The sequence below is a fragment of the Physella acuta genome, unplaced genomic scaffold (genome assembly GCF_028476545.2).
Source record: "Physella acuta isolate Inbredline_101_S28 unplaced genomic scaffold, ASM2847654v3 ptg000223l, whole genome shotgun sequence".
NCBI lineage: Eukaryota > Metazoa > Mollusca > Gastropoda > Physidae > Physella > Physella acuta.
Window position 1 is genome coordinate 240945 of NW_026731742.1, and position 27662 is coordinate 268606.

At 36.7% G+C, this 27662-nt stretch overlaps 1 protein-coding gene across 1 annotated transcript; it reads left to right on the forward strand.

Moving 5' to 3' along the window:
• The first annotated feature begins 87 nt into the window (after positions 1-87).
• On the forward strand, positions 88-25951 carry LOC131937822 (transient receptor potential cation channel subfamily V member 5). Its single transcript, XM_059295486.1, has 17 exons — positions 88-476; positions 1075-1290; positions 2297-2470; positions 2678-2867; positions 3445-3598; positions 5265-5366; positions 8614-8763; positions 9906-9988; positions 10241-10421; positions 10682-10789; positions 11890-12041; positions 12142-12251; positions 12957-13102; positions 16017-16133; positions 17304-17429; positions 18696-21012; positions 25554-25951. Exons 1-16 carry the CDS (start codon positions 332-334, stop codon positions 18855-18857), a joined length of 2316 nt encoding a protein of 771 aa, XP_059151469.1. The 5' UTR covers positions 88-331; the 3' UTR covers positions 18858-21012; positions 25554-25951.
• The last annotated feature ends 1711 nt before the right edge of the window (positions 25952-27662 follow it).

Consider the following 27662-nt stretch of genomic DNA (forward strand, 5'->3'; position numbering starts at 1 on the left):
AAAGAAACGTAGACTATGCTCAATAGGAAAATGTCGATACTGCTGCTAGGGGAGGACATGTTGTTTGGATTTTAATGAGCATCAAAATGGCGCTGCACCGAGCTTGATCTCGATCTATCTAGATTCTAAATCTAGTCTAGATCTAGATCTAGAATAAATTTGCAATAAAAGTCATCCGATTAGATTTGATTAACGATTTAGATCTAAATCTAGATCTAACTGTTAAAAATAAAAGGATCGAAGGTTTAGTTTTTGGATTTATAATTCAATGGCCAATCATTAATCAAGTCAAATAAGTTGAAATTAGTTAAATTTTATTAGGCTAATCAAAATGGGAAATACGTCAGTAGTTGCAAGTGGTGTAAAAAATCAGGGAGATACTGACGCTAGAAAATTATATCAATTTGTAAATTTAAAAGGAGGAGGCGAACTGGTTGAGTTGACTAAAGTTGCAAGATGGACTAAGAACTTTACTGGTTAGATTTTTAAAAATTATTTTAGAAAGAAGTTGTTTTTCGATTAGCTTTTATTTTAGATTTGGATGATATTTCGAGTCGACCCTTTGAATCCCGGTGAGAACGTTCCCACAATATCATTAATTTTCAACAGGATACACTAGTGACTAGCCAGATATTATTTGAGAATATGAAGAAATGAACTATTTTATTTTTGTTAAGGGCTCAATTTGTTTATGAATTGCTGTTTGTTCATGAAAAATGATTCATTCTGGCATATAAAATAGGCTATAGTATTAATAGAGGTAGAAATTGCATATGGTTGGTGGGTTCGACAAAATGGTTACATTTATGCCAATATTATGATTAATTAGTCTGGAGCCAATATGTCGGAGTAATTTTGTCGAGAGCCAATTTGACAGGAGCCAAAAATGTTGAGGCAATTTTGACATGGCTATCTTGACTGGGTTGTTTTGTTGGGGTCATGTTGACGGGGGCACTTTTGTCCTGGGCCATATTGATGGTGCACCATGAAGTCTGTAGTTGATTAAAAATAATTTTATTTTTAATATACTCCACCTGAAACATTGGTACAAATCTGATTGTTTTTATTTGCAAGAACTTGATGAGAGAATCAAACGGGATGTTGAGCCATTTCTGTACAATGGTGGTAAAGGAAAGAATATCCCAGTCCTTGATCTTGTCAAGATGAGGAATAAAGATCGTCAGAAGAGTGGCATCAAAGCCAGTAAAAGCAAACAGAAATCAGCTCAGGACCAGGCGACTATAGACAACATCATGCAGATGGATGATATATTGTACAAACAAGGAGGGGGTGAGGAAAACCATTGTTACAGAAACCCTAGTCTCACTCAATCTTTGTTGTTACAGAACACATGTCTTACTATTGTTACAGACCACAAGTCTCACTATTGTTACAGTCAACTCATCTCACTATTGTTACAGTCAACGCATCTCACTATTGTTACAGTCAACGCATCTCACTATTGTTACAGTCAACTCATCTCACTATTGTTACAGTCAACTCATCTCACTATTGTTACAGTCAACTCATCTCACTATTGTTACAGAACACATGTCTCACTATTGTTACAGTCAACTCATCTCACTATTGTTACAGTCAACTCATCTCACTATTGTTACAGTCAACTCATCTCACTATTGTTACAGTCAACTCATCTCACTATTGTTACAGTCAACTCATCTCACTATTGTTACAGTCAACTCATCTCACTATTGTTACAGTCAACTCATCTCACTATTGTTACAGTCAACTCATCTCACTATTGTTACAGTCAACTCATCTCACTATTGTTACAGTCAACTCATCTCACTATTGTTACAGAACACATGTCTCACTATTGTTACAGTCAACTCATCTCACTATTGTTACAGTCAACGCATCTCACTATTGTTACAGTCAACGCATCTCACTATTGTTACAGTCAACTCATCTCACTATTGTTACAGTCAACTCATCTCACTATTGTTACAGTCAACTCATCTCACTATTGTTACAGAACACATGTCTCACTATTGTTACAGTCAACTCATCTCACTATTGTTACAGTCAACTCATCTCACTATTGTTACAGTCAACTCATCTCACTATTGTTACAGTCAACTCATCTCACTATTGTTACAGTCAACTCATCTCACTATTGTTACAGTCAACTCATCTCACTATTGTTACAGTCAACTCATCTCACTATTGTTACAGTCAACTCATCTCACTATTGTTACAGTCAACTCATCTCACTATTGTTACAGTCAACTCATCTCACTATTGTTACAGTCAACTCATCTCACTATTATTACAGACCATAAGTCAAGGTTCCAGTGTTGGGATATTGAGAAGAGGGGAACTGTAGGGGAGACAATCCTTCACCTCTGTCTGCTCAACTCTACACAAGCCCACGCTGACCTGGCCAAGAGACTGCTTATGTTTTATCCTAAGATGATTAATGACATTTATATTGGAGAGGAATACTATGGTATTTTGTCTTGTCTAAGATGATGAATGACATTTATATTAGAGAGGTAGTTTTGTCTTGTCTGACTAGACCAAGGAAAAGTTTGAGCCCTTCTCCATGTAGACCAAGGAAAAGTTTGAGCCCCTCCCCATGTAGACCAAGGAAAAGTTTAAACCTTCTCCATGTAGACCAAGGAAAAGTTTGAGCCCTTCCCCTTGTACTCCCTAGGAGAAAACCTGCTACATATAGCCATTGTCAACGAAGATCCAGCCATGGTCAAGTTTCTGCTGGACAAGGGCGTGGACTTTGAGGCCAGGGTTTGTGGCAATTTTTTTACACCAGATGACCAGAAGGGGTCCCGCACAGACTCGTTAGACCATGAGTGGGTCAATGTCTGCAAGGAGACTAATTATGAAGGGTGAGTGGACGAGGACATACCAATTATGGGGGGTGAGTGGACTAGGACATACACATTATGGGGGGGGGGGGGGGTGGGTGGACTAGGACATACAAATTGTGGGGGTGATTAGATAATTACAGACTAATTATGGGGGGGGGGGTGAGTGAGATGTGTTTTGAAATTAGTATAGGAATGTATACTGGGGTGACTACCCGTTGAGTTTTGTGCTGTTTAGGAATGTATACTGGGGTGACTACCCATTGAGTTTTGTGCTGTTTAGGAATGTATACTGGGGTGACTACCCATTGAGTTTTGTGCTGTTTAGGAATGTATACTGGGGTGACTACCCATTGAGTTTTGTGCTGTTTAGGAATGTGTACTGGGGTGACTACCCATTGAGTTTTGAACTGTTTAGGAATGTGTACTGGGGTGACTACCCATTGAGTATTGAACTTTTTAGGAATGTGTACTGGGGTGACTACCCATTGAGTATTGAACTTTTTAGGAATGTGTACTGGGGTGACTACCCGTTGAGTTTTGAACTGTTTAGGAATGTATACTGGGGTGACTACCCATTGAGTTTTGAACTGTTTAGGAATGTGTACTGGGGTGACTACCCATTGAGTTTTGCTGCTTGTCTTAACCAAGAGGAATGTGTGCGTCTGCTGCTGGCTAAAGGCGCCAACCCCAACCTGCAGGATTTAAATGGAAACACCGTCATGCACATGCTGGTCATCTATGACAACATTGTAAGCACATTTTCTTTCTTTTTACTGTAAGCACATTTTCTTTCTTTTTTCTTTTCATTTTCTCTCATTTTTACTGTAAGCACATTTTCTTTCTTTTTACTGTAGGCACATTTTCTTTCTTTTTATTGTAAGCACATTTTCTTTCTTTTTACTGTAAGCACATTTTCTTTCTTTTTTCTTTTCATTTTCTCTCATTTTTACTGTAAGCACATTTTCTTTCTTTTTACTGTAAGCACATTTTCTTTCTTTTTACTGTAGGCACATTTTCTTTCTTTTTACTGTAAGCACATTTTCTTTCTTTTTACTGTAAGCACATTTAATACTGTAAGCACATTTTCTTTCTTTTTACTGTAAGCACATTTTCTTTCTTTTTGCTGTAAGCACATTTTCTTTCTTTTTACTGTAAGCACATTTTCTTTCTTTTTACTGTAAGCACATTTTCTTTCTTTTTACTGTAAGCACACTTTCTTTCTTTTTGCTGTAAGCACATTTTCTTTCTTTTTACTGTAAGCACATTTTCTTTCTTTTACTGTAAGCACATTTTCTTTCTTTTTACTGTAAGCACATTTTCTTTCTTTTTACTGTAAGCACATTTATTACTCTAAGCACATTTTCTTTCTTTTTACTGTAAGCACATTTTCTTTCTTTTTACTGTAAGCACATTTTCTTTCTTTTTACTGTAAGCACATTTTCTTTCTTTTTACTGTAAGCACATTTTCTTTCTTTATACTGTAAGCACATCTTCTTTCTTTTTACTCTAAGCACATTTTCTCTCATTTTTACTGTAAGCACGTTTTCTTTCTTTTTAGTGTAAGCACATTTTCTTTCTTTTTCCTGTAAGTACATTTTCTTTCTTTTTCCTGTAAGCACATTTTCTTTCTTTTTCCTGTAAGCACATTTTCTTTCTTTATGCTGTTAGCACATTTTCTTTCTTTTTACTGTAAGCACATTTTCTTTCTTTTTACTGTAAGCACATTTTCTTTCTTTATACTCTAAGTATGTCAAACTTCCGTAAAAAACGCCTTTTTCCTCCATGTAGCCCAAATATAGTAGCTTTTCACTTCATAGTTTCGATAATAAAAAGGGCTTTTATAAGGTTGGTACCATTAAAAAGTAGATTTTAAGCCCTCTAATTATGCATTATGTTTATAGTTGTTGATATTACTCAATATATTTCATTTACCAATTGAAAACTATCACCGAGATGATTTTTTAACTGCTGTCGAGTAACAGAATTTGGCCTTTTTTGACCATTCAAAGTATTTTTTTACAAATACCTATAAAATGTGCAAAATTGAAAAGTCTTTAGTGGGATACTAAATGTAAAAAATACATACTAGACTAAATATTTTAAATGTTAAAAAAACTGAGAAATTTTTAAATAACCATGTGATATTTCAGTAAAAAAAAAACATGTAGCTACATAATAAAAAAGTTTGTGAGTCTAGTTTTTATAGTTTATTTCTTCAGTATATTTTTATTATTAAAGCACATTTTCTTCCTTTATATTGTAGGCACATTTTCTGCCTTTAAAAATGTTGTAAGCATGTTTTCTTGCTTAAAAAAATGTCCTTGGAAATGCTGCTGGTATTTAGACAGCAACGTGCTGAACAGATTAGCTTCATTAAGTTTGATTTCATTTGGAATGTGCATGTTTCTCTTTCAGCCAATGTTTGACCTACTTTATAGTCAGGGGGGACGACTTGATATAAAGAACAGACAGAATTTAACTCCCCTGACTTTAGCTGCTAAACTAGCCAAAAGAGATGTGAGTAAAATTAAGATCATCACTAGAGTTTTTTAAACATCAGCCCATCTTATTACCTCATCACTAGATTTGTTTAAACATCAGCCCATCTTATAACATCATCACTAGAGTTTTTTAAACATCAGCCCATCTTATTACCTCATCACTAGAGTTTTTTAAACATCAGCCCATCTTATTACCTCATCACTAGATTTGTTTAAACATCAGCCCATCTTATAACATCATCACTAGAGTTTTTTAAACATCAGCCCATCTTATTACCTCATCACTATATTTATTAAACATCAGCCCATCTTATTACCTCATCACTAGATTTTTTTAAACATCAGCCCATCTTATTACCTCATCACTAGATTTTTTTAAACATCAGCCCATCTTATTACCTCATCACTAGATTTTTTAAACATCAGCCCATCTTATTACCTCATCACTAGATTTTTTTAAACATCAGTCCATCTTATTACCTCATCACTAGAGTTTTTTAAACATCAGCCCATCTTATTACCTCATCACTAGATTTTTTTAAACATCAGCCCATCTTATTACCTCATCACTAGATTTTTTTAAACATCAGTCCATCTTATTACCTCATCACTAGATTTTTTTAAACATCAGCCCATCTTATTACCTCATCACTAGATTTTTTAAACATCAGTCCATCTTATTACCTCATCACTAGATTTTTTTAAACATCAGTCCATCTTATTACCTCATCACTAGATTTTTTTAAACATCAGCCCATCTTATTACCTCATCACTAGATTTTTTAAACATCAGTCCATCTTATTACCTCATCACTAGAGTGTTTTAAACATCAGCCCATCTTATTACCTCATCACTAGAGTTTTTTAAACATCAGCCCATCTTATAACATCACCACTAGATTTTTTTAAACATCAGCCCATCTTATTACCTCATCACTAGATTTGTTTAAACATCAGCCCATCTTATTACCTCATCACTAGAGTTTTTTAAACATCAGCCCATCTTATAACATCACCACTAGATTTTTTTAAACATCAGCCCATCTTATAACATCATCACTAGAGTTTTTTAAACATCAGCCCATCTTATAACATCACCAGCCCATCTTATAACATCATCAGTCCATCTTATAACATCATCACTAGATTTTTTTAAACATCAGCCCATCTTATAACATCATCAGTCCATCTTATTACCTCATCACTAGATTTGTTTAAACATCAGTCCATCTTATTACCTCATCACTAGATTTTTTTAAACATCAGCCCATCTTATTACCTCATCACTAGAGTTTTTTAAACATCAGCCCATCTTATTACCTCATCACTAGAGTTTTTTAAACATCAGTCCATCTTATTACCTCATCACTAGAGTTTTTAAACATCAGCCCATCTTATTACCTCATCACTAGAGTTTTTTAAACATCAGTCCATCTTATTACCTCATCACTAGATTTTTTTAAACATCAGTCCATCTTATTACCTCATCACTAGAGTTTTTTAAACATCAGCCCATCTTATTACCTCATCCCAAGATTTTTTTAAACATCAGCCCATCTTATTACCTCATCACTAGATTTTTTTAAACATCAGGCCATCTTATTACCTCATCACTAGATTTTTTTAAACATCAGCCCATCTTATTACCTCATCACTAGATTTTTTTAAACATCAGTCCATCTTATTACCTCATCACTAGAGTTTTTTAAACATCAGCCCATCTTATTACCTCATCACTAGAGTTTTTTAAACATCAGCCCATCTTATTACCTCATCACTAGAGTTTTTTAAACATCAGCCCATCTTATTACCTCATCACTAGATTTTTTTAAACATCAGCCCATCTTATTACCTCATCACTAGATTTTTTTTAACATCAGTCCATCTTATTACCTCATCACTAGATTTTTTTAAACATCAGCCCATCTTATTACCTCATCACTAGATTTTTTTAAACATCAGGCCATCTTATTACCTCATCACTAGATTTTTTTAAACATCAGCCCATCTTATTACCTCATCACTAGAGTTTTTTAAACATCAGTCCATCTTATTACCTCATCACTAGAGTTTTTTAAACATCAGCCCATCTTATTACCTCATCACTAGAGTTTTTTAAACATCAGCCCATCTTATTACCTCATCACTAGAGTTTTTTAAACATCAGCCCATCTTATTACCTCATCACTAGATTTTTTTAAACATCAGTCCATCTTATTACCTCATCACTAGATTTTTTTAAACATCAGCCCATCTTATTACCTCATCACTAGAGTTTTTTAAACATCAGCCCATCTTATTACCTCATCACTAGAATTTTTTTAAACATCAGGCCATCTTATTACCTCATCACTAGAGTTTTTAAACATCAGCCCATCTTATTACCTCATCACTAGAGTTTTTTAAACATCAGTCCATCTTATTACCTCATCACTAGATTTTTTTAAACATCAGTCCATCTTATTACCTCATCACTAGAGTTTTTTAAACATCAGCCCATCTTATTACCTCATCCCTAGATTTTTTTAAACATCAGCCCATCTTATTACCTCATCACTAGATTTTTTTAAACATCAGGCCATCTTATTACCTCATCACTAGATTTTTTTAAACATCAGCCCATCTTATTACCTCATCACTAGATTTTTTTAAACATCAGCCCATCTTATTACCTCATCACTAGATTTTTTTAAACATCAGGCCATCTTATTACCTCATCACTAGATTTTTTTAAACATCAGCCCATCTTATTACCTCATCACTAGAGTTTTTTAAACATCAGTCCATCTTATTACCTCATCACTAGAGTTTTTTAAACATCAGCCCATCTTATTACCTCATCACTAGAGTTTTTTAAACATCAGCCCATCTTATTACCTCATCACTAGAGTTTTTTAAACATCAGCCCATCTTATTACCTCATCACTAGATTTTTTTAAACATCAGTCCATCTTATTACCTCATCACTAGATTTTTTTAAACATCAGCCCATCTTATTACCTCATCACTAGAGTTTTTTAAACATCAGCCCATCTTATTACCTCATCACTAGATTTTTTTAAACATCAGGCCATCTTATTACCTCATCACTAGATTTTTTTAAACATCAGCCCATCTTATTACCTCATCACTAGATTTTTTTAAACATCAGTCCATCTTATAACATCATCAGCCCATCTTATAACATCATCAGCCCATCTTATAACATCATCAGTCCATCTTATAACATCAGCCTATAACATCAGCACCACATTATTTGACAGATGTTTGAGCATATTCTGGAGATGGTCAGGGAAGTTTACTGGCTCTTCTGTAACGTGACATCCGCTGGGTATCCATTAACAGATGTGGATACCATATCCAGAACAGGGGAAATCAACATGGATTCTGCTCTACATCTAATAGTCAAAGGGGTCAGTGGCTAGTGCGTAGGTCAGTGGTCCATAGGCTGACCACATGTGGGTCATGGGCTGACCACATGTGGGTCATGGGACTGAGATTGACCACATGTGGGTCATGGGACTGAGATTGGCCACATGTGGGTCATGGGACTGAGATTGGCCACATGTGGTACTGAGATTGGCCACATGTGGGTCTGAGATTGACCACATGTGGGTCATGGGACTGAGATTTTTTGGGTATCCATTAACAGATGTGGATACCATATCCAGAACAGGGGAAATCAACATGGATTCTGCTCTACATCTAATAGTCAAAGGGGTCAGTGGCTAGTGCGTAGGTCAGTGGTCCATAGGCTGACCACATGTGGGTCATGGGCTGACCACATGTGGGTCATGGGACTGAGATTGACCACATGTGGGTCATGGGACTGAGATTGGCCACATGTGGGTCATGGGACTGAGATTGGCCACATGTGGTACTGAGATTGGCCACATGTGGGTCTGAGATTGACCACATGTGGGTCATGGGACTGAGATTGACCACATGTGGGTCATGGGACTGAGATTGGCCACATGTGGGTCTGAGATTGACCACATGTGGGTCATGGGACTGAGATTGACCACATGTGGGTCATGGGACTGAGATTGACCACATGTGGGTCATGGGACTGAGATTGACCACATGTGGGTCATGGGACTGAGATTGGCCACATGTGGGTCATGGGACTGAGATTGACCACATGTGGGTCTGAGATTGACCACATGTGGGTCTGAGATTGGCCACATGTGGGTCAAGGGACTGAGATTGGCCACATGTGGGTCATGGGACTGAGATTGACCACATGTGGGTCTGAGATTGACCACATGTGGGTCATGGGACTGAGATTGGCCACATGTGGGTCTGAGATTGGCCACATGTGGGTCAAGGGACTGAGATTGGCCACATGTGGGTCATGGGACTGAGATTGGCCACATGTGGGTCATGGGACTGAGATTGACCACATGTGGGTCATGGGACTGAGATTGGCCACATGTGGGTCATGGGACTGAGATTGGCCACATGTGGGTCTGAGATTGGCCACATGTGGGTCATGGGTCTGAGATTGGCCACATGAGGGTCATGGGACTGAGCTTTCTGACTTCTTCCTCCCCAGAACCTAGAAGGTCACCTCGACATGATGGATGGTGTCATTGTCAAACTCCTGCAAGAAAAATGGAAAACATTTGTCAGCTTCAGGTATGGAAGAAAACATTTGTTAGCTTCAGGTATGGAAGAAAACATTTGTTAGCTTCAGGTATGGAAGGAAACATTTGTTAGCTTCAGGTATGGAAGGAAACATTTGTTAGCTTCAGGTATGGAGGAAAACATTGTGGGTGGGGCAGGTTGTATATGTTTGTAAGATGTGTTAGAAACTGACCACTGGCCTAGAACAGACTGACCACTGCCCTAATAGAAACTAATAAAGGGGAGATAATTGTGTTTTTTCAGATTCTACCGCAGATTTTTTCTCTTCATCTGCTACTTCATTTGTTTTGTGACGGCCTTCGCCCTGCGTCCAGGTGTGGACCTGTGTTCAAAACCTAACCAGAATGTCACCCTCAGCTACTGTCAGGCCAACCAGACTGCCAACCCTTGTTACTTGCTCATGCCTTACAGGACAGAGGACATTGTAAGTAGTTGCCTACTTTTACAGGACCCCCCCCCCAGAACAATTGATTTGTCCTTGAACAATTAATTAGCCTAGAACAATTGATTTCCTTAGAACAATTGATTTGCTTAGAACAATTAATTTGCTTAGAACAATTAATTTGCTTAGAACAATTAATTTGCTTAGAACAATTAATTAGCTTAGAACAATTAATTTGCTTAGAACAATTAATTAGCCTAGAAGAATTGATGTGTGTTTAAGCTGCTGGTGTCTGTCTGCAGGTGCGGATGGTGTTGGAAGTAGTTGTCCTCATCTCAGCTGTCATCTACATTTTCCTGGCCTTGAAGGAGATCTACCATCAGGGCTTTAAAGTTTTTTTCTCAACGTTGGTCAGTATACCACATCATGTGATGTCACACATCATGTGTTGTCACACATCATGTGTTGTCACACATCATGTGTTGTCACACATCATGTGTTGTCACACATCATGTGTTGTCACACATCATGTGATGTCACACATCATGTGATGTCACACATCATGTGATGTCACACATCATGTGATGTCACACATCATGTGATTTCACACATCATGTGTTGTCACACATCATGTGATGTCACACATCATGTGATGTCACACATCATGTGATGTCACACATCATGTGATGTCACACATCATGTGATGTCACACATCATGTGATGTCACACATCATGTGATGTCACACATCATGTGATGTCACACATCATGTGGGTCAGGCAATGTGTAATGTCACACGTGTGGCTATACATGGTGCTGCTATTTTTTGTTCACCTTAAAAAATCTGTTGATGTATCTGACAGGAGGCCCATATAAAAATCTGTTGATGTATCTGACAGGGGGCCCATATAAAAATGTGTTGATGTATCTGACAGGGGGCCCATATAAAAATCTGTTGATGTATCTGACAGGGGGCCCATATAAAAATCTGTTGATGTATCTGACAGGGGGCCCATATAAAAATCTGTTGATGTATCTGACAGGGGGCCCATATAAAAATCTGTTGATGTATCTGACAGGGGGCCCATATAAAAATGTGTTGATGTATCTGACAGGGGGCCCATATAAAAATCTGTTGATGTATCTGACAGGGGGCCCATATAAAAATGTGTTGATGTATCTGACAGGGGGCCCTTATAAAAATCTGTTGATGTATCTGTCAGGTTGCCCATATAAAAATCTGTTGATGTATCTGACAGGGGGCCCATATAAAAATCTGTTGATGTATCTGACAGGGGGCCCATATAAAAATCTGTTGATGTATCTGACAGGGGGGCCCATATAAAAATGTGTTGATGTATCTGACAGGGGGCCCATATAAAAATCTGTTGATGTATCTGACAGGGGGCCCATATAAAAATATGTTGATGTATCTGACAGGGGGCCCATATAAAAATGTGTTGATGTATCTGACAGGGGGCCCATATAAAAATGTGTTGATGTATCTGACAGACGGGAGCCCCAGCGAAGACTCTATTCCTGATGTCCTGCATCTTTGTTGTGTTGATGTTGCCAGGCCGAGCCACGTGTGCCCACCAGTTTGAGGATGTCGTTGGTGTCTTGGCCGTCTTGTGCACCTCTCCCTACTTTCTGTTTTTCTGCAGGTACAACTCAACTACATTGGGAAGAATTTCTCAATTTTTTAGTAGTTTTTTAGTTCCCTCCCTTGAATGATCTATTGAACTAAAAGCTGTTTGATTTCAGAGGTTTTCGCATTGTGGGACCTTCTGTTGTGATGATTTACAACATGATCAGGAAAGATTTGCTGCAGTTCTTTATCATCTATGTGGTCTTCATTGTAGGCTTTTCACAGGGTAAGGGCTCAAACTTACTTTAGGCTAATAGAGAAACAACTGGTTACTGGAATGTTTTCTAGTTTCATACGTCATACACATTTTAGTATATTCAAGTTTCAAACGTCATACACATTTTAGTATATTTAAGTTTCATATGTCATACACATTTTAGTATATTCAAGTTTCATACGTCATACACATTTTAGTATATTCAAGTTTCATACGTCATACACATTTTAGTATATTCAAGTTTCATACGTCATACACATTTTAGTATATTCAAGTTTCATACGTCATACACATTTTAGTATATTCAAGTTTCATACGTCATACACATTTTAGTATATTCAAGTTTCATACGTCATACACATTTTAGTATATTCAAGTTTCATATGTCATACACATTTGAGCATTACATAGAGAGAAACATAGATGGTTACTTGAATGTTTTCAAGCAACACCTTGCTTGTACATGTGACTTCACTATTTGTCATGGATTTATGCAGCTCAAGACTTGGGATGTCATACATATGGTGCTGTTATAGTTTAAATTGATGAACTTTTGCCTCTATATTTCAGACATCTAGCATATTTATTCTTGCCTATATATTTCAGACATCTAGTATATTTATTCTTGCCTATATATTTCAGACATCTAGCATATTTATTCTTGCCTGTATATTTCAGACATCTAGCATATTTATTCTTGCCTATATATTTCAGCCATGTATATCATATTTATGAGGGACAACCAAGATCCATTTAACAATGCCATTGATTCCATAATGGGAATGGTAGTCATGTCCCTTGGCCAGTTTGGTGACTACTATGACCTGTTTGGGCGCTCCAGGTTTACAAACTTTGCCAAAGTATGGAAGATGTTCAATTCGACTGTCTGTCTTTACCCACTAGACTTGTTCAAACTTTGATGTTGTAAAGGTGTTGTCTAACTAACCTGTGCCATCAGTTACACCTGTTGCCATGGCGATCCATTACTTGAAAATTAAGTGTTCCAATAGTTGCTGACAACTCCTATGATAATTGTTGAAAAATGCTTGGCATTGTAGCACATTTTTTGTCATCCCTAGATTTGAAAACTAACAGCAAATATGGAAACTAGCCCCTTATAAAAGGATATCAACATAGTTTATAAAAGTATATATATTCTATCCACGCCAGAATTTTACATGTTTTAGTTTGTAGTGATTTTCTGCTGAGCTGTGAAGTTAAATGGTCAGAATCAATTAAATGAATCTAATTAGGGTCAATAAGAGTCTATTAAAGTAAGCCCATTACTCAATTACAGTTAGCTCATTACGCAATTAAAGTTCGCCCATTACCCAATTAAAGTTAGCCCATTACTCAATTAAAGTTAGCCCATTACCCAATTAAAGTTAGCCCATTACTCAATTAAAGTTAGCCCATTACCCAATTAAAGTTAGCCCATTACCCAATTAAAGTTAGCCCATTACTCAATTAAAGTTAGCCAATTACCCAATTAAAGTTAGCCCATTACCCAATTAAAGTTAGCCCATTACCCAATTAAAGTTAGCCCATTACCCAATTAAAGTTAGCCAATTAATGTTAGCCCATTACCCAATTAAAGTTAGCCCATTACTCAATTAAAGTTAGCCCATTACCCAATTAAAGTTAGCCCATTACTGAATTAAAGTTAGCCCATTACCCAATTAAAGTTAGCCAATTAAAGTTAGCCCATAAGCCAATTAAAATTAGCCCATTACTCAATTAAAGTTAGCCCATTACCCAAGTAAAGTTAGCCCATTACCCAATTAAAGTTAGCCCATTATCCAATTAAAGTTAGCCCATTACCCAATCAAAGTTAGCCCATTACCCAATTAAAGTTAGCCAATTAAAGTTAGCCCATTACCCAATTAAAGTTAGCCAATTAAAGTTAGCCCATTACCCAATTAAAGTTAGCCCATTACTCAATTAAAGTTAGCCCATTACCCAATTAAAGTTAGCCCATTACCCAATTAAAGTTAGCCCATTACCCAATTAAAGTTAGCCCATTACCCAATTAAAGTTAGCCCATTACCCAATTAAAGTTAGCCCATTACCCAATTAAAGTTAGCCCATTACCCAATTAAAGTTAGCCAATTTAAGTTAGCCCATAACCCAATTAAAATTAGCCCATTACTCAATTAAAGTTAGCCCATTACCCAAGTAAAGTTAGCCCATTACCCAATTAAAGTTACCCAATTAAAGTTAGCCAATTAAAGTTAGCCCATTATCCAATTAAAGTTAGCCCATTACCCAATTAAAGTTAGCCCATTACCCAATTAAAGTTAGCCCATTACCCAATTAAAGTTAGCCAATTAAAGTTAGCCCATTACCCAATTAAAGTTAGCCCATTAAAGTTAGCCCATTACCCAATTAAAGTTAGCCCATTACCCAATTAAAGTTAGCCCATTACCCAATTAAAGTTAGCCCATTACCCAATTAAAGTTAGCCCATTAAAGTTAGCCCATTACCCAATTAAAGTTAGCCCATTACCCATGTCCTAGCCAGAACTTCCTTGCGTAGAGGTTTGTGACAATTTTAGACTTGATGTGCTGCTTGTTTTTTTTATTACACTTTTATACATTTTTTTTATACTTTGTTACATTTTTTTATACTTTGTTACATTTTTAATACTTTGTTTCATTTTTTAATACTTTGTTACATTTTTTAATACTTTGTTACATTTTTAAATACTTTGTTACATTTTTAATACTTTGTTACATTTTTAATACTTTGTTACATTTTTTTATACTTTGTTACATTTTTTTAATACTTTGTTACATTTTTTAATACTTTGTTACAGTTTTTAATACTTTGTTACATTTTTTGTGTGCTTTTTAAAATTAATTTTTTGTGCTTGTTTTTTGGTTTGTTTCCCAGCGTTGTACATCCCATTTCGCTGTATGAATGGAGTGTTTTCCCAGCCCTTCAATGCTTTACTGGGGATATTTGCCATGTCAGTGGGAGCCTTTGATGACCTCTACCAAAAATTTGCTCTCTTGCCCTCGCCTTTTAGTCATCTCATCAAAGTTGGTACCAAATGTCATGTCTGTCATTTTATTGGGTTACCAAATGTCATGTCTGCCATTTACTGTGGTTACCAAATGTCATGTCTGCCATTTACTATGGTTACCAAATGTCATGTCTGCCACTGGTGTTAACAAATGTCATGTCTGCCATTTACTGGGGTTACCAAATGTCATGTCTGCCATTTACTATGGTTACCAAATGTCATGTCTGCCACTGGTGTTACCAAATGTCATGTCTGCCATTTACTGGGGTTACCAAATGTCATGTCTGCCATTTACTGTGGTTACCAAATGTCATGTCTGCCATTTACTGTGGTTACCAAATGTCATGTCTGCCACTGGTGTTACCAAATGTCATGTTGTTTAGAATTGTATTTACTTGGGTTATATAACCTGTATCAAGAATCGACAAAGATAGTCTTTGCTTTAACCATCCCCGCCTTCTAAATTCTTATTTTAGTCCATTCAATGTTTGAAAGATATTTTGACTATCATACATTCTAATCCCATAAATAGAACAAACTTAGAATAATACATTGAACTTCATTTTGATTACAATTTTTAAAAGTTAGATAAATCTTGAACTATGTTTTTATGGTAGTTGAACACTTTTTCAATCAATTAAAGACATTTTATATTCATTTTAATACAATTGTAAATAATCACTTTCAATATTTATATTAAAACCATTGAAATCAATCCAATAATTTTTCTAATGCTCCCAATCTGGTAGGTAATTTTTGTTGTCTACATGATCCTGGTGACTCTACTATTGGTCAACATGCTGATTGCCATGATGGGCCGCACTTATGAGCTGGTCACAAACACACAGAAGGAGTGGTTTAGACAGGTGGGTGGTATTTGACAGGTTTAGACAGGTGGGTGGTATTTGACAGGTTTAGACAGGTGGGTGGTATTTGACAGGTTTAGACAGGTGGGTGGTATTTGACAGGTTTACACAGGTAGGTGGTATTTGACAGGTTTAGACAGGTGGGTGGTATTTGACAGGTTTAGACAGGTGGGTGGTATTTGACAGGTTTAGACAGGTGGGTGGTATTTGACAGGTTTAGACAGGTGGGTGGTATTTGACAGGTTTAGCCAGGTGGGTGGTATTTGACAGGTTAAGACAGGTGGGTGGTATTTGACAGGTTTAGACAGGTGGGTGGTATTTGACAGGTTTAGACAGGTGGGTGGTTTTTGACAGGTTTAGACAGGTGGGGGGGGGGGGGGGGGGTATTTCACAGGTTTAGACAGGTGGGTGGTATTTGACAGGTGGGTGGTAGTTGACAGGTTTAGACAGGTGGGTGGTATTTGACAGGTTTAGACAGGTGGGTGGTATTTGACAGGTTTAGACAGGTGGGTGGTATTTGACAGGTTTAGACAGGTGGGTGGTATTTGACAGGTTTAGCCAGGTGGGTGGTATTTGACAGGTTTAGACAGGTGGGTGGTATTTGACAGGTTAAGACAGGTGGGTGGTATTTGACAGGTTTAGACAGGTGGGTGGTATTTGACAGGTTAAGACAGGTGGGTGGTATTTGACAGGTTTAGACAGGTGGGTGGTATTTGACAGGTTTAGACAGGTGGGTGGTATTTGACAGGTTTAGACAGGTGGGTGGTATTAGACAGGTGGGTGGTATTTGACAGGTTAAGACAGGTGGGTGGTATTTGACAGGTTTAGACAGGTGGGTGGTATTTGACAGGTTTAGACAGGTGGGTGGTATTTGACAGGTTAAGACAGGTGGGTGGTATTTGACAGGTTTAGACAGGTGGGTGGTATTTGACATGTTTAGACAGGTGGGTGGTATTTGACAGGTTTACACAGGTAGGTGGTATTTGACAGGTTCAGACAGGTAGGTGGTATTTGACAGGTGGGTGGTATTTGACAGGTTTAGACAGGTAGGTGGTATTTGACAGGTTTAGACAGGTAGGTGGTATTCGACAGGTTTAGACAGGCAGGTGATATTTGACATGTTTAGAAGGGTAGGTGGTATTTAACTGGTTTTGTGACATTTTTTTAAAGTGGGCAAACATAGTCCTAGCTGTGGAACAAACAGTGACCACAGAAAGCCGACGTCTGCAGATGATCAAGTACTCCGTGCCTTTTGGTGACAAAGAAAGGGCATTGATGATACGCTGGCAACAAACAGTAAGGGCAACATTTTCTTTTATAGACTACAGACAGTGAAGGCAACATTTTCTTTTATAGACTACAGACAGACAGTGAGGGCAACATTTTCTTTTATAGACTACAGACAGTGAGGGCAACATTTTCTTTTATAGACTACAGACAGTGAGGGCAACATTTTCTTTTATAGACTACAGACAGTGAGGGCAACATTTTCTTTTATAGACTACAGACAGACAGTGAGGGCAACATTTTCTTTTATAGACTACAGACAGACAGTGAGGGCAACATTTTCTTTTATAGACTACAGACAGTGAGGGCAACATTTTCTTTTATAGACTACAGACAGTGAGGGCAACATTTTCTTTTATAGACTACAGACAGTGAGGGCAACATTTTCTTTTATAGACTACAGACAGTGAGGGCAACATTTTCTTTTATAGACTACAGACAGACAGTGAGGGCAACATTTTCTTTTATAGACAGACAGTGAGGGCAACATTTTCTTTTATAGACTACAGACAGACAGTGAGGGCAACATTTTCTTTTATAGACTACAGACAGACAGTGAGGGCAACATTTTCTTTTATAGACTACAGACAGACAGTGAGGGCAACATTTTCTTTTATAGACTACAGACAGACAGTGAGGGCAACATTTTCTTTTATAGACTACAGACAGACAGTGAGGGCAACATTTTCTTTTATAGACTACAGACAGACAGTGAGGGCAACATTTTCTTTTATAGACTACAGACAGTGAGGGCAACATTTTCTTTTATAGACTACAGACAGTGAGGGCAACATTTTCTTTTATAGACTACAGACAGTGAGGGCAACATTTTCTTTTATAGACTACAGACAGTGAGGGCAACATTTTCTTTTATAGACTACAGACAGACAGTGAGGGCAACATTTTCTTTTATAGACTACAGACAGACAGTGAGGGCAACATTTTCTTTTATAGACTACAGACAGACAGTGAGGGCAACATTTTCTTTTATAGACTACAGACAGACAGTGAGAGCAACATTTTCTTTTATAGGCTAGAGACAGACAGTGAGGGTAACACGATTTGTACTCTCTGACAGGCCTAATGTTGTTTTTTAATTTCTATGATGACTGAAATAGTTTTCAGACCCCCTTTTGCTGTTATATACTTTTATGTGCCAAACATGGTAAAAGTAGTCTAAAGGCTTAAAATCTTAAATGTACAAAATAGAAAAAAAGAAGCATATCCCCTTTCAAGTTTTGAAGTTGTTGATGGGAAATGTTTGGTTTCTTGCAGGAGAAAGAACGTGAAGAACAAAAGACAATCAGAAACAGAAACAAAATCTCCCAGAAGGCCATGGCATCACAGAAGGCCAGAGAGCGGCGTTCTAGTTTCCGTAAGATGCCAAACAGAGAAATTTCTTACGCCAGCGCTAAAACTGGTCTAGTTAACATATAACTATAAGTTTCTGTAAGATGCCAAACAGAGAAATTTCTTACGCCAGCGCTAAAACAATACACTGCCTCTTTGCATCCCATTACCACCCCATTTTTCAATACACTGCCTCTTTGCATCCCATTACCACCCCATTTTTCAATACACTGCCTCTTTGCATCCATCCATTACCACCCCATTTTTCAATACACTGCCTCTTGGCATCCGTCCATTACCACCCCATTTTTCAATACACTGCCTCTCTACATCCGTCCATTACCATCCCATTTTTCAATCCACTGCCTCTTTGCATCCGTCCATTACCACCCCATTTTTCAATCCACTGCCTCTTTGCATCCGTCCATTACCACCCCATTTTTCAATCCACTGCCTCTTTGCATCCGTCCATTACCACCCCATTTTTCAATCCACTGCCTCTTTGCATCTGTCCATTACCACCCCATTTTTCAATACACTGCCTCTTGGCATCCATCCATTACCATTCCATCCTCCCAAAACTGCCACTTTGCATCTTCCTGAATTAGCCATGAAGTCAGGGTACAACCCATGCATTAACTGGTAGAGATCTACCTAATTCTTACTGTATTTTTTCTGAACCCTCAAAGTCAAATGCAGTTGTTCTATGGCAACAAGCCACTTTATTAAGAGTTTTTCATGTTTGTTCAAAATGTCAAACTGTATGTTGAATGTAATCAGAGACCCTTACATGTATACATTTTATTTTGATACACAAAATGATTTGTTTTTATCTTGTGTGTGCAGATATTGACCTTGATATTTTAAGGATGAGTAAAATTAGACTACTCAACATCTGTATTCAACCCACCCTATAACCCCCATAAGTTGTTCAAAAAAAAACAACTACACTTTTAGATACTAGAAGATATTGTCTTTTAGAAAATATATAGCTTTATAAGTACTGGAAGCTTGTTTTGAAAAGTGATTTTCCAGAAATTTTTTAATTCATGACTTTCACTTTGCACTCACTCCCAAAATAGCAGTAAAAATAAGACATACCAGTCGATCAAAATTTACACACACAAAAATCAAAATTAAATTTCTCAATGACTAAAATGAAGGCCACAAACATAATGTCTAGTCATCTCTTTATTTTCCCACTGGACTAAATCAAATAAAGAGCCCTTGGTTCATTTTCAAATCTAGCGGGACCATCTGCAGCTTCTGACAGGCATTTTCATAGTAAAAATACTGAGAAAATATTCAGCCATTTTATAATGAAAATCAAAGCTCATGTACCCAGAAACTAAGCTAGTGCTGGAAATGGTGAACAGGGGGGAAAAAACAGAAAAAAGTCACAGAAAAAAAACCCAGAGAAAAATCAGTTTTGCTAGGAAAAAAGTCACAAAGGAAAAAATTTAAAAGAAAAAAAGTCACAAATGTGTATTAAGAAACATTTTGATTTACTTATTGAGAATTGGAAAGGGGTTAGACCCTCACTTTGTACTTATATAATTTTGTAGTTACCCTGTCCAAACTACTTGAAATGGACATTGATCGCCTATGCGATTTGGCCACATTAAGTTTACACTAACATTTTATTCTTCCAATTAAAAAAAATAATTTTTAAAATGGGTTTTTCTAGTACATTAAAGATTTAATTTTTTAATGTATTTTTCTAGCATACTAAAAATTGCATTGTTTTTAATTTAGTTTTGCTCGCACAGCTACAATTACTTGTTTTTAATACTTTTTCCTTTCACACTTAATTAAAGTCACATTTTTCTTAATTTTGTTCTTTTAGTATACTAAAAAATTGGTTTTCTAGCATGTCAAAGCTAACATTTTATCATTTATGTCTAACAATATTTAATTCATTGTTTTCTTCTTCCTAACTAAATTAACAACTTGGGCAGACTCACAAGTAAGTATTCCATTGATTAACATTTAGTATGCAACCTGTACTCCACAGCAACTAGAGAAAGATGTTCATACTTAGTCCTTGTTACAAATATTTATTAGCACATGTGCTTGTTAGATATTTATTAGCACACTGAGGAAAACAAAGTACTTTCTTTATGTAAATAAATAGTTTGATGGACTGAGCTCTTTCTCTAGTTGCCATGATGTTTTGTATTTGAAGGAAACCTTCACGCTGCATGCCAACGGTGTCGAACCCAGTCACCCAACAGAGTAGTTGGTATGCTTCTAACATTATTACATGTCACTTTCTCTTTGTGTAGTTGGTATGCTTCTAACATTATTACATGTCACTTTCTCTTGGTGTAGTTGGTATGCTTCTAACATTATTACATGTCACTTTCTCTTGGTGTAGTTGGTATGCTTCTAACATTATTACATGTCACTTTCTCTTGGTGTAGTTGGTATGCTTCTAACATTATTACATGTCACTTTCTCTTGGTGTAGTTGGTATGCTTCTAACATTATTACATGTCACTTTCTCTTGGTGTAGTTGGTATGCTTCTAACATTATTACTTGTCACTTTCTCTTGGTGTAGTTGGTATGCTTCTAACATTATTACATGTCACTTTCTCTTGGTGTAGTTGGTATGCTTCTAACATTATTACATGTCTTTTTCTCTTGGTGTAGTTGGTATGCTTCTAACATTATTACATGTCACTTTCTCTTGGTATAGTTGGTATGCTTCTAACATTATTACTTGTCACTTTCCCTTGGTGTAGTTGGTATGCTTCTAACATTATTACATGTCTTTTTCTCTTGGTGTAGTTGGTATGCTTCTAACATTATTACTTGTCACTTTCTCTTGGTGTAGTTGGTATGCTTCTAACATTATTACATGTCTTTTTCTCTTTGTGTAGTTGGTATGCTTCTAACATTATTACTTGTCACTTTCTCTTGGTGTAGTTGGTATGCTTCTAACATTATTACATGTCTTTTTCTCTTTGTGTAGTTGGTATGCTTCTAACATTATTACTTGTCACTTTCTCTTGGTGTAGTTGGTATGCTTCTAACATTATTACATGTCTTTTTCTCTTTGTGTAGTTGGTATGCTTCTAACATTATTACTTGTCACTTTCTCTTGGTGTAGTTGGTATGCTTCTAACATTATTACTTGTCACTTTCTCTTGGTGTAGTTGGTATGCTTCTAACATTATTACTTGTCACTTTCTCTTGGTGTAGTTGGTATGCTTCTAACATTATTACATGTCTTTTTCTCTTGGTGTAGTTGGTATGCTTCTAATATTATTACTTGTCACTTTCTCTTGGTGTAGTTGGTATGCTTCTAACATTATTACTTGTCACTTTCTCTTGGTGTAGTTGGTATGCTTCTAACATTATTACATGTCTTTTTCTCTTTGTGTAGTTGGTATGCTTCTAACATTATTACATGTCACTTTCTCTTTGTGTAGTTGGTATGCTTCTAACATTATTACATGTCACTTTCTCTTGGTATAGTTGGTATGCTTCTAACATTATTACATGTCACTTCCTCTTTGTGTAGTTGGTATGCTTCTAATATTATTACATGTCTTTTTCTCTTGGTGTAGTTGGTATGCTTCTAACATTATTACATGTCACTTTCTCTTGGTATAGTTGGTATGCTTCTAATATTATTACATGTCACTTTCTCTTGGTGTAGCCTCATTTTTTTTCTTCTCACTTTCTGTTGTTGTTTTTTCCTTTGTTGGCTGGTATTAGCGCATTTCCTTTTTTTAAAAAAATTCCTAGTCATTGTAAGTTTAAAATAAAACAACAGATATTTCCCACTGATAGTTTCCCCTTTCCCTCCTGATTATCTGTAGATCACCTATTATTCTAAAGCTCTGCAGGAAAAGTTAACTCTTAGCCCTGCATAAAAAGTTAAGGTTTAGCCCTGCTTAATTCAAAATTTTAGCTCTTCTTAGTTCTAAAGTTTAGCCCTTCTTAGTTCAAAAGTTTAGGTTTAGCTCTTCTTAGTTCAAAAGTTTAAGTTTAGCCATGCTTAATTCAAAAGTTTAGTTTTAGCCCTTTTAATTCAAAAGTTTAGTTTTAGCCCTTTTAATTCAAAAGTTTAGGTTTAGCCCTGCTTAAAAAGCTCTGTTAGCAGTGTTACACAATACACATTACAGTTGTAGAACATCTCCACCCGAGCTTCAACAAATAAGTGCATGCAATTCAACATCTACTATTGTTAAAGGCACTCGTTTGACACCTAGATCTACAAGTTTGTCGTGACATCCATAACCTTGATATCTGCATGAGAGAGTTTATTCACACTGATTCAGTGTATCTCCAATAAAATGTGGCTTTTTAGCATGAACAGCTTGTTTTGTTTCTTATAGGCAACTATATTTAACTGAAAGCTTTAGCTGTTCCGTCACTAGTATAGCTTTAGCTGTTCCAGCAGTGTTTCTTCCAGACTTTTTTCTCCGGGGGGGCACTTGAAATCTTCGGGGGGGGCGGTAAACTTTTTTCGGGGGGGCGGACACTGTTAAAAGTATATATTTTCTATATAAATTATATAAGTTTCGTTCGGGGGGGGGGGGGGGGGGGGGCGGTAAAAAATTTTCGGGGTGGCTTCGCCCCCCCGAAGAGATGCCTGGAAGAAACTCTGGTCACTAGTATAGCTTTAGCTGTTCCGTCACTAGTATAGCTTTAGCTGTTCCGTCACTAGTATAGCTTTAGCTGTTCCATCATTGGTAGCTGCTCTATAGAACTAGAACAAGGGTCTCCAAACTACGGCCGGCGGCCCGCGAGGTCGTTTTGTCCACGGAAAAAAAAAGTTTGTTGGAGGTGGCTGAGGAAACATTTTTTTTTTAAAATCGAAAATGTAACATTGGGTGCAATTTACCATTGAAGAAAATGTGGCCAGTTGCCCAGCAAATGACCTCATTAGAGCAGAGGCGTAGCGACCCTTCCCGGCGCTCGGGGACAAACTTTCGATTTGCACACCCCCCTCGAACTCTCAATTTGTTTTTCCAACCCATTTTGGCGCACCCTAAGGTCGGCGCCCGAGGACATATGCCCCCCCCCCCTCGCTACGCCTCTGCCTTAGAGACAAGTTAAAATAAGGGCGGGTGGGTTTTATGAGTATTTGCCTAAGGGAGACTTTCCTAATATTACAACTTTTGCCTAAGGGAGACTTACCTAATATTACAACTTTTGTTTCAAAGTTCCTTCATTCAAGAGACGTTCTTTGGGGGGGGGGGGGGGGGGGGGGGGGGCTCCCCCACCACGAAGAAGATGCCTGGAAGAAACTCTGGCCCCCGATCTTATATTTGATAGCTAATGGGCCCTCGGGCTGAAAAATTTTGAGACCCCTGAACTAGAACATTACAACATTTTGAGTTCTACACACTCTCAAATGTTAGATGAAGACGTTTAAATTCCGTCAAGGGCGGAACTATTATACCGCCAGACCAGGGGGGGGGGGGGCAGACCGTTCCGGAATCCGACTAAAATACATTTGTTTTGCACCATGGTAGACTAGTAGTTTTGTAAATTAAAAAAATAACATGACACGAACTGTAGTGTGAAGGTGTTCAACCTTAAAACTTTCCATGAATTATTGCCCTTCTCCAAACTGTCTAATAGGATCCCATGATAAAGCTCAATTCAATTGTGTAATAAGCAAATTAAAAAGCGATTCTTCTCTCAGTTATTAGTAAAATAAGGGTATACATAGCAATGATTAAGTTTTAGAAGGAATTGATTGAAAATGAATAATATAATTACAAAAATCCATATGAATAAAACGAACGCGGGAAACCAGTGCCATATCAAGTTTGGGTATTGTCAGGGCCGGCGCTACCTATAAGGCGAACTAGGCGGTCGCCTGGGGCGCTGTCCATAGGGGGCGCCAAAATGGGTTGGAAAATCAAATTAAAAGTTTGTCCCCGGGCGCCGGGAAGGGCCGCTACGCCTCTAATAATACGAGGGCACGAAAGGGGAGTTATAGTATAATAAACGTGCACATCAAATCATTCATTAATTGGCTCCATTTTAAAAGAAATTAATGAAAATAATCAAAAGGATGAGATATTGCCCAAAGATTGGTATTTAACAATACTACAGAGACGTTGGTTGTAGTTATAAGTTATAGAGTACAACTAGGTTATGATTTATTTAGAAGAAAAAACAAGCATAAACATGTTTACCAATCTGCTGGCCATAATTACAGAGTAAGTACTAGTAGTGTAGTCGTGGTGGTAGTACTAGTAGTGTGGTAGTGTAGTCGTGGTGGTGGTACTAGTAGTGTGGTAGTAGGGTCGTGGTGGTAGGGGAGTAGTAGGGTGAACGGGGAAAAAAAGTCACAGGAAAAAAAAACAGAAAAAAAAGTCAGTTTTTGCTAGGAAAAAAAAGTCACAATGGAAAAATTTTATCGGAAAAAAAGTCACAAAAGTTTTTGTGTCAGCTGTCGCCTGTCGAGCTAACTTTATAATGGCGTTGCTAAAGTCTTTTTCAACAGGAGAAAATGTACCGGTGTGTGCCTCTAATGGGTAACAGCAAAAAATATCAGTAAACTTTTTAAAAGGATTTATTTGATGGTGCTATTTTTCATATGAATTTCATCATTAGATTAGTAATGTAATCACTTTACCGAAACTATATCAATTGAAGCAATGACAAAATCACTTGCCGATTGCTACTTCCAAATTTAAGTATCGTGCGTGTTCCATTGTTTTCGTCTATCAAATACAATCTATAATATTAATTAGTATTGCTGATAGCCTACTACTGTATACATGTGTTTTACTTCTCTCATTTGTATGTTTAAGGAACTCAAAGATGAGAAAACTGTCAGCTGTCAGTACATACAAGTGACAAGTTTTGTCTGATGTTTTTTACCAAATGGTTTACCTGGTCATGCTTTAGTAGCATATTGACGCTTATTTTACTAATAAACTAAATTAACAAACCAAAAACAAATCCATTGTCCTACACTTGTATCACTTGTAGTTGTAAACTAAATGGCAAAATGGTCTGTACTGCTGACTAAAACAGTGAGTTGAAGTTGAATTGACTTTTGTATGGAGAAAAAAAAATAGCTGTGTCTTTGTACAAGGAGGAATTATGCCAATATGTACCATATGTGAGCATACATTTGTATGATTTCATTTGACAATGTTCTGTGTATTGTAAGCTTAATCTGGCTTGAGAAAACTACTTCTCTAAAATAAAAAATTATGTTTAAAAAAATAGTTGTGTTTTCTATTTGAGAGTTGAGACTTATACCAGCAGAGTACCGGTCCTTAGTGTTTGATAAAGCATCAAACGACTTTGAATGAATTAAAGAAACATGTTTTAAACATTATATTTCGGCCTGAGGTAGATTGAAACACTGACAATAGAAACCATGCTGTTTGTATATAGAACTTTATTGGGCCTCAGCCACCATGATGGAAACAGGAACAGGAAGTACAAAACAATAATACAAGGGGCATCACTCAAAAACAACATAAATATAATACTAATACAAGAAGAGTGAGTTCCCTTGACTTCACAATTCTCAATATATTACACGGCCGTTTGACTTCTCACCTAATTACAGCAGGGGCGGAACTACAGTGCCGCCAGACCCCGCAATGCGGGGGGGCCCAGGCCGTTTAGGGGCCCATGGCCGACCATAATCAATTTTTTAATAGTTAAAAAAATAATTTTCTAGTAACAAAAAGATCTAATACAGTAGTTATGTTCTACAATAATAACACACGCTGTTTCGTAAAGGAAAAAAATATGTAGGCTACATGACTTGTAGTGTGAAAGATAGGCAACCGTTCAAACCACTTCCATGACTTATTTCCCTTTTTAAATAGTCAAATATGTGTGCTCTTAAGAAACTTTTAATAGATTTGCACTAAACAAATTAAAAAGCAATCACTTCTCCTATTATTTAAAAAATAAATAATAAAGAATAACATAGTATAAAAAGGAAATGTATTACAATCTAATAATATAAATGCTAAAAAAACATAAAAATAAACATAAGGCGAGAAACCATTACACATACAAAGCTTTCATGCTTCATATTCTTTTGACCGACTTGTCAACCACTTCCTCGGCTCAATAAAACCGTAGAACTGGATGGTGACCCACTTACCAGCCATATTAAGGAAGCATTATGCCAGACATTAAAACAGAGAATTTCAAAACAGACCAATAGCACTCACACAATTGATGTGTTGTTTTAACATGTTTTAATAAAATCAAAAACTAAGAATGTTTAATATTTTTCAAATTGCGATCATGCCCGTATTGAGTATTCTATGTTCGTATTTCGTATATAGGGTCATATATATATATATATATATATATATATATATATATATATATATATATATATATATATATATATATATATATATATATATATATATATATATATATGGGGCCCAAAAAAAAAATTTTGCGGGGTGGCCCTTTTTTTCTAGTTCCGCCACTGAATTACAGCCGAGTTTCTTCCAGTCTCTTCGAAGAAAGTCTACCCCCGAACGAAATGGAATTTATATAGAGATATATACTTTTATTTGAAGAAACACTGGGTGCCAGCAAAAGTCAACGTTGAGAAAATAAAGGATTTAATTGCGTATTTATATCTATCTTGCCTTGATAGTGTAATGTAACATTTTTAAAAAGTGGGTGTGATCTCCCTTAAACTTTCTCATATATTCTAACCCTTTACAAAACTATTTTACTTCCCCTACGACAGGGCGAAAAAAAAGACGTGAAGAAGGATAACACTTCCAATGCAATTGAAATGATTTGATTGTTTTTACAAGCTTTTATTTAAGGGCATTAATACCCAGACAATGGGAAATTGACGAAACAACTCGCCAAAAGGAGAAATTATAATACATAGGCCCTACACATCAATTTTATGTTACCAT

Excerpts from the sequence above, each read along its gene's own strand:
- LOC131937822 (XM_059295486.1), top strand. The coding sequence starts at position 332 with ATGGGAAATACGTCAGTAGTTGCAAGTGGTGTAAAAAATCAGGGAGAT. Across the intron at positions 10,422-10,681 it reads CTTACAGGACAGAGGACATT|GTGCGGATGGTGTTGGAAGT; the intron begins GTAAGTAGTTGC and ends GTCTGTCTGCAG. Across the intron at positions 12,042-12,141 it reads TACTTTCTGTTTTTCTGCAG|AGGTTTTCGCATTGTGGGAC; the intron begins GTACAACTCAAC and ends GTTTGATTTCAG.